Source organism: Protobothrops mucrosquamatus, unplaced genomic scaffold (genome assembly GCF_001527695.2).
Source record: "Protobothrops mucrosquamatus isolate PMUCROS unplaced genomic scaffold, P.Mucros_1.0 scaffold2741, whole genome shotgun sequence".
NCBI classification, from domain to species: domain Eukaryota; kingdom Metazoa; phylum Chordata; class Lepidosauria; order Squamata; family Viperidae; genus Protobothrops; species Protobothrops mucrosquamatus.
In genome coordinates, this window is record NW_015388782.1 from 42087 (window position 1) to 50227 (window position 8141).

Sequence of the window (8141 nt, forward strand, 5' to 3'; positions counted from 1 at the left end):
ATTGTCAGCTTTTTCATTGTTCTCATCTAGTGCGTGAAGTACTATATTTACCAAGACAGTTACTGTACATAAATATATAGATTTTATGTTGGTATTAGCAAGTATCTATTAATGTAAGCAAATAAAGACAAAAGTTTATTTTCAAATCTGTCAGGTACCTGTGAAGCTTGTCCACTAGATAGAATAAAAGTTATTTTTCTCTTTACAGACGAATTTCTCTACCTCTGCCAATAAAGATACGAATGTCATCCATATTCCTTTTGTGGCCACAAATGTCACCTGCATCGTGCAAGTCGCTGCTGTCACTGACGGTGGAGCTGGGCCTTTCAGTGACCCTGTAGCAATGTTCATTCCAAGCAATGGTAAGTCAGATTAATGCAGTGATATAGCAATAACACTTAGATTTATATATCACTTCACAATGCTTTACAGCCCTCTTTAAACGGTTTACAGAGTCAGCATATTTCCCCTAACAATCTGGGTCCTCATTTTACTGACCTTGGAAGGATGGAATGCTGAGTCAACCTTGAGCCGGTGAGACTCAAACTGGTGAACTGCTGGCAGTCGGCAGTCAGCAGAAGTAGCCTGCAATATTGCATTCTAACCACTGTGCCACCACTGCTCTTGAGATATGAGTTAACTTGGAGAACAAATGTAATGCAAAATAAAGTTGTTGAAATTCTAGTCATGCGGCCACAGAGTAAGAATAGAACACTAGCTTTTTATATGAAAAGCTCCAAATTCAATGCAAATTCAAATTCTCAACACCTATACTGCTATAGTCAGTGATCTGTTTTACAGGAAGATTCCAAGAAAACATATGTTAGAAAAGCCATATAGATTAGGTCCAGGAAATGAGAAACTGCTGGAAATTGTCTTGAATTTTATGGGGAAAAAGTGTCCGTGAGCGTGCCTGCACACACGCCACACGTATGGACATTTTCAAGTCAGTCTTGACTCCTGGCAACACCTGGACTGGTCCTTGCAGTTTTCTTGGCAAGATTTTAGAAGTGGCTTGCCATTGTCATTTTCCTAGGGCTGAGAGGGAATAACTGGCCCAAGATTATTCAGTTAGCTTCATGGATAGGGCTGCACTAGAACTCAAAATCTCCTATTTTCTAGCCTGGTGCCACTGTCTCTTTTTGTGGTTTCCTGGATATTCTGTTGATAATTTTGGAATTTTACTAATGTTACTATAAAATATTCAGATTATGTAAAGACGAAAGGATAGTAAAGGAGCTTTCTTCCAGGAAGACAGTCAAGGGCAGTAGTTTATGCAAATTCCAGAAATTCAAACAGGAAGGACAATTGAAAGCAAAATACATCATTGCAAATCTAGAATCAGGGTAAAATAAACAGAATAATTAGGATGGATAGATGGATGGATGGATGGATGGATGGAAGGAAGGAAGGAAGGAAGGAAGGAAGGAAGGAAGGAAATGTCAACTTTATCAACCAACTAGCATCACTGGGAATCAGGCAGCATAATAATAACAATTTAAGGTGTGTAAAAATTGTTTTTGTGAATCTGCTATTCCCTTTCTTGATTAACTTATTCATTAATGGAGTTCTTATTTCTCATTCTCCCATAAGACTTGAAAAAGGCAATGAGTACTACAGTTTAATACTGTAGGTTGGTACTAAATTTCCAAAAGTGTAGTCTTTTATAAAAGAGTCAAAATGATAGAATACAGAGGGGAACCCAACTGAATAGGTTCACATCTTCAAATATCTGGGAGTGATTTTTCCACTTCAAGGGAACATGGAGGGCCCATTGTAATTATGGCTCTCAATTGGCAGTAAGATCTGCAAATACCAGCAAGTGATTCTATTTTATTAAAGGAGGTGAACTTGCAGCATCAGAAGGTTGCCAAGGCCATCCTCAGGTCCTCACTGATATTCTCCAAACTAATGAAAACTTTTTTCTGAGCAAGGCACAAAATTTTCCCTTCAACATTACTGCAGAGACGATATTCTAAAATTCCATTTGAAGCATATGTTTTCCCATGTGGAACTAGAGCTATTGAAACTAGAGCTGATGAATCCTGTTATTTTATTCTGCTATTAGACAAGTAGTGAATCCTTGCATCACTGTTTCAGAGATACTTATCAGATTCTTCAATGCCTTCAACAATAGTAGAGCTTCCAATGCATTTGAAAAGTTGGGATACATGTTTTATGTTTTATAAATGTTTTATAAAACTTACCAAATTTCAATTCCATGGAGGCTTAGGTTCCAGTTTTTTAATTAATTCTGAGAGTTAGTCCATTTAAAATATGTTGCCCTAAAATGCACTTTTTGTCCAGTTAAAAGTTACAGGAATGATCGTTTTGGATCTATAGGAATTTTTGTAATATCTGTATTTTACTTTTTTACATTAGTATCCTGGGCAATCTGACAATACTCATATATTCAACCATTTTCAGACTGTAAATCATTTATAATTCTGACCATAGCAAAATACTGTGCAGCAGCTATGAAAATCAGACATCAATCCCACAGTTATAACGTACTTTTCATGTCAACTATCACAATTGTCTTTAGTCCGTTCCTTTTCATTTTTTAGTTATACCTTTTATTTCTAACTTTAAGATCCATCCCTCCCTCCCTTTCTTCCTTCCTTCCTTGAATCTGCATATAATGCCTCCCCCCCAACTATAACAAGATGGCAGTTTCCTTTTCTCTGTAACTTGTCTTATTCTTATAGGTTTGATATCTGTTGCACCTTCTACAACACTAGAATCTAGAAATACAGATTCACTTACAATAATCCTTGGATTTATATGTGGAGTTGTCATCATTGGGCTAATCCTGTATATATCTGTGATTATCAGGAAAAAAATGACAGAGGAGACCAAATTTGGGTAAGTCTCTAAACAAAAAGCAAGGTTAATAATTCAATCCTTGAAATGTGGTTACTAAAATTTAATTCAGACATTAATCTGCAATTCTTTGATTGGTGATAGGGCACTTGTTGCAAACACTTCCCCATATAGCTGATATTCATGTCTACCTTCTAAACAGGATCTTTGAATCAAGGACAGTGTAGTTAATTATTATGTTGAGTTTGGTTTAAAGTTCAGGCTTGGCCCAAGACTAATTATTGAGCTGCAGTCCAATGTAAGTTCTGTTTTCAATATAGTGGAACTTCTTCTGAGTAATCACATTCAGTGCTATGAGTAATTACCTAAGGGTGTCGTGCTAGTGCCCTTAATTCTTCATCTGTGTATTGGAAATAACAATGACACAATTAATCAAGATGAATAACTCAAAGGTTGTTCTTTTGAGGCCAAAGTTCTTTGAAAATTAACTGTGGTTAAAAAATCAGATTTAGCCACAATGTAGGATGGCAGCATATCTGTTCAAATGTACATTCCAGATTACTATAGTAACAACTGCAGGTTGTGAGCACTGATTTACTTTTCATTTACTAAAATCACTAAGATTGGAATAAGATAAATGTTGCTTTAATGATGCTTGAAAACTGTAATAAGAGAAAATACAGGATGAGAATTCATATAATCAGCAAGTTTAGATAACAGAGGTCCTGTTGTGCAGAATGTTTGTGAAGCATGATTCATTTGTACATGGGATTAGAAACAGCTTTGTGCACACTAAGTAACTTAATCTCTTTGTTACTTTCACTGCAAAATACTCCATACAGATTCTGTAAACGCTTGACCTTTTTATTCCATTTTCTCAAACTTATGTCCCCTTCATTAAATTGGCAAGATATATATGTTTAGTTAGGGGGCTGTTTGGTCTAGTGGTTAAAGCACCAAGCCAGAAAGTGGGAGACCGTGACTCTCAAGTCCCACCGTGAAAGCCAGCTGGGTAACTTTGGCCGTCACTCTCTCTCAGTCCACCACACCTCATAAGGTTATTGTGGAGAAAATAGGAGGAGGAATATGTGTTGGATATATTTACCACCTTTTGTTACATGTAATAATAATAAAAGTGGGATACAAATAAATAAAATTTGAACAAAGTTAGTGTAATGATTATGCACCAGACAAAAAACAGGAACCTGTTCTAGTCCTGCCTTGGACTAGAACAGGGGTAGGCAACCTTGGCTCTTTTATGACTCATGGACTTCAACTCCCTATGCTGACTCAGGAATTTTGGGAGTTGAAGTCCATGAGTCATAAAAGAGCCGAGGTTGTCTACCCCTGGACTAGAAGGAAGCCAGCTGAGTGACTTTGGGCCAGTCATTCTCTCTCAGCCATAGGAAGAAGGCAATAGCAAACCACTTCTGAAAATGTTGCAGAGAGAGAATGCATCAGGAGACAAGGCAGTTCCAAAATCACTTGCTGGTTTTTCTGCTTCTCCAGCTATCTACTATTTCTTACTATTTCCTTCCCATGAGAGTCCTTACTTCAGAAAGGAAGGATTAAGCGATAGGACAGAGAAGAATGAAATAAGAGAACCTGCTGTTACCATATTTCATGCTATAGTAGCCAGATTTTGAAAGCTAACAGCCTTCAATTTTATGGGCTTTTTGATGTAATATTCCATGGAAGAAAAGCAAAAGATTATGTAGAAGAAAGAATTCCTAGCTTCTTGAGATTGTTTCCTTTTCTAGCTTGACATGTGGAAAGTTGTAACTGCTAAAATTCTAAGACAGTTATATATTTTTAACATGTTAGGATTTCTAGAGTTTTGTGGGTTTGGGAATATTGTTTCTAACTGAATTTGTGAAAGAAATTCTGTAAATGAGGGTCAGATATAGATTGAAGCACCAAAACCAGATTTGCATATCATACTAAGGCAGGAGTGTCAAACTCACAATGTCATGTGACGTGTCGCGATGTATCGCAACTTTTTCCCCATTGCCAGAGCTGGGGTGGGTGCGGTTTCGGCATGACGCATCCAGCCTGTGGGACGACAGTTTGATACCCCTGTGCTAAGGTATCTTTTCAAATCATGGTTTGTTGAATGAGTTAATGAATTCACAGATTGTGCTAAATTATAAAGTAATTTGCCTGCATTTAATGCAGGCAGCCTAAGAGGCTTGTGCTACCTTAGTAATTTATTTTTGCATTATCTTTATTGGACCCGATACTTCTGTTTCAAGTACATTTGTATTTTCAGGCCAAATGTACACATAGATGTAGAAATATTAGCACTGAAATCAGAATGCATTACATCAAATACAGAAGATATACCATTTTAAAACTTAAAAGTATGTAAAATAATTACAGATACCAGTAAAAAAAATAATCCTTGACAAACATCCCGGTATTGACAAGCTGTAATGTGGTGAATCAGCTTAAAAATATGACAGATTATATCCTGTTTTTAGCACATACATTTTTGATCTCTAAACTTTTCCAAAATGGGAAGGAACCACTTTCGGTTACATTTTGTAAAGATTGTTTTATATGACCAACAAAGACTTATTGTAATCTCAGTTCACAAACCTTGTGATCAGTTCTCGCCTTTTCCTTTTTAAACTTTTTGAAATAATTAGCTGTTCTAAATATACCAAGAACATTTTTTTCATAGCATGCTTCTGGAAATTCAGCTCTGCTGGGATCTTACTGCAAAACTATTTTTATTTCTTTAGGGCAGGGTTTCTCAACGTAAGGCACTTTTAAGATGTGTGGGCTGGAATTCCCAGAGTAAATTCCCTTTGTTAGAGAATGGTACATTATCATATTTTAAATCCTACTGTAGGTTACCTTATTTAAGTGTAAATGTACCTTTTTCAGGACATGATTCTCTAATAAGAAAGACGGTACCTAGAATCTCGTATCATTTGAACAAACTTTTATTCATGCAGTTGATCATTCACTTTTCTTCTTCTCTCATCCCAGAGCATTTTGCTACCCAAATTGTGCCCTGAAGATGATTTGAGGGTAATGACAATAAATGTTGGCAGAAGAAATGGCTCTTTCTCCCTATGCCCATTTAGTAGATTGAAATTGTGAAATGAGGGTGTTTTTGTTTGCTGCACTAAGCTTTCCTTTTAGTATGTCACAGAAAGTTCCTTTTGAGTGTACTGGATATGCTGACCCAATGGATGGTGATCTCAGCTTGCTTGGGCATTTCCTTCCTGGAGCTTAGTTGTGTGGGGGGGGGGGAATTAGTTTAACTGGACAGTGGACAGAAGAGGAAGGAAGGAGAATGTGCTTTTTGTGAGGGGTAATCCTGAAACTATTTCTCCACTGACAGTTTTTAAAATAGAATCTCAGTTGCATTAACCGTCTTGGCCTCTTTATCTTTTTAAAATGTTGCAACTGTAAGTCATGAGAGTGAAATTAAGTAAAAGTATGAAAAAGAAAGTTTTAGGTAGTACATTGCTATTAATGAACACCATTTTCAAAATGAGTATTTGAAGTAATTTTCCAGTTCACCAAAATGACTCAGCCTTTCTTGTATATGGGAGATAAGTGGTAATTATTTAATGTCTGTAGAGATAAATGAATGGAACTAAGTATATCATATAACTCCATCAGGGGAAAAAATGAAACATGACTGGAAAGGCTGGAATTTCCTTTCCTTTTTCATTGTTTTGATTCAGCCTGAGCCAAACACCTGCCCATAATAATCCCAAAGGAAGACAATAATTGCTCATAATGCAGCTGCAATTGCCATATACTCAATCCCTAAAGAATTCACAGGAATAAAGTTATGGAGGCATTATCATATTGTATTTCTTTTCCTACCAGGTATGCTTTTAACGGACAAAAGACAGAACTGGCTGTAAATTACAGAGTCAAGAAATCTTATGGCCGCAGAACTGTAGAACTGACATGTAAGTTTTAGATTGGTGTTACAATCTAACTTTATGGGAAGGAAGAGAGAATAAGCTCAGGGGTGAACTGTGAAGTCCTTGGTGCTTTTTCAGCTTGGTTGTTTGCTCAGCCATCAATAGACATATGGAGATAAACTACATTTACTGACCATTCAAAAGAGGCAATTAAAAAAGCTAAAAAGGAAACCAAAAGACACATCCTCCAGCAGCCTATATCCAGATAAGCAGGGATTAACATTAGACAAACAAGCAGAAAGCAATACCCTATTCAAGAAACTACCAAGGAGAAAATCACACCCCTATCAACATTGGCAGTGCATGCTATAAACAGGGAGCAAACCCCACACTCACTAGCATTGATAATGCTACCTAGTATGCGTGACTCTGCCAGTTGTGTAACTCAGCCACTTGCACTATACACTACATAAACCCTGTGTGGGTTTGTACTTCATACTAAACCATAGTTATTAAATAAACCACAATGAGATGTATTTATAGGACTATAATTCTATCCCCTACCTGACTATGAAAGCTTGTGGCTAGCCAAGATATTCCAGTATTCAGAATATTCCAATATTCAGGAATGTTCAACTCCTATGGCATGAAGTGGAAGTCAGTTAAATTTCTTTCCTCAAGCATCCTGAAGGTGATTACACTCTGTACACAGAGACAGCCATCTTCAGTCTATTTACCCACAAGATATTTGGACTTCACATCTGAAAATTTTGAGCAGTAATATCTTGGCAGAGATATTCCGGGAGTAAAAGTCACACACTTGAAGGGTGACCAGGTTTGGAGAAGGCTGCTTTTAAGCTCTCCCTTGATATAGGAAAGGAGAGTTGGTACCACATAGTAGGACAGAATAATATACAAAAGTCATTGACTGTGATCTATTTTCTAAATATGAGGAAATTCAGAACATTCATTCTGTCCCTCCTGGATCAGGCATTTTCTATGACATTTGTATGGACTCATATTCCTAACATGCTGTTATGCATGCTATATAATTATAGATATCAAAATTCCTTGTCCCAGGAATGGAATGTTCTAAGAAAAACTAGAACATTCAATTTATTTTCTGGATCCACTTTTTCCGGAGCTGGTCCAACAGTTTGAGAGAAGTAAATCTTTTGAAAAAAAGGAAATTGTTCATGGTATTCCATTGGTGGTCTTCTTCTGCAAAATCGTTCATAGCTAGAGAGACTACAATTCTTCACACTGTGGGTGGAGAAAATCTCTTATTTGAATGCATTGTCCCAGGAAAATTTATCACACATAATGCATTTGAATGAATCTTTCTTCCTTAATAATCAGGCTTTCTGTAAGAAGAAAAGTTTCCTATCCTTTAAAGAGTAAATATTTAATTCATAGGCAATCTAAAGT

The 8141-nt window shown here is 36.6% G+C and overlaps 1 protein-coding gene across 1 annotated transcript in view; it reads left to right on the plus strand.

Moving 5' to 3' along the window:
• MERTK (MER proto-oncogene, tyrosine kinase) overlaps positions 1 to 8141 on the plus strand; it is a gene marked incomplete at its 5' end in the record, with an annotated part of 67556 nt that overhangs the window by 41632 nt on the left and 17783 nt on the right. Inside the window, 3 exons of the mRNA XM_015825653.1 lie at positions 209 to 362; positions 2709 to 2865; positions 6673 to 6758. Of these exons, the coding sequence (XP_015681139.1) occupies positions 209 to 362; positions 2709 to 2865; positions 6673 to 6758 (397 nt within the window). The remainder of the gene's footprint in view (positions 1 to 208; positions 363 to 2708; positions 2866 to 6672; positions 6759 to 8141) is intronic.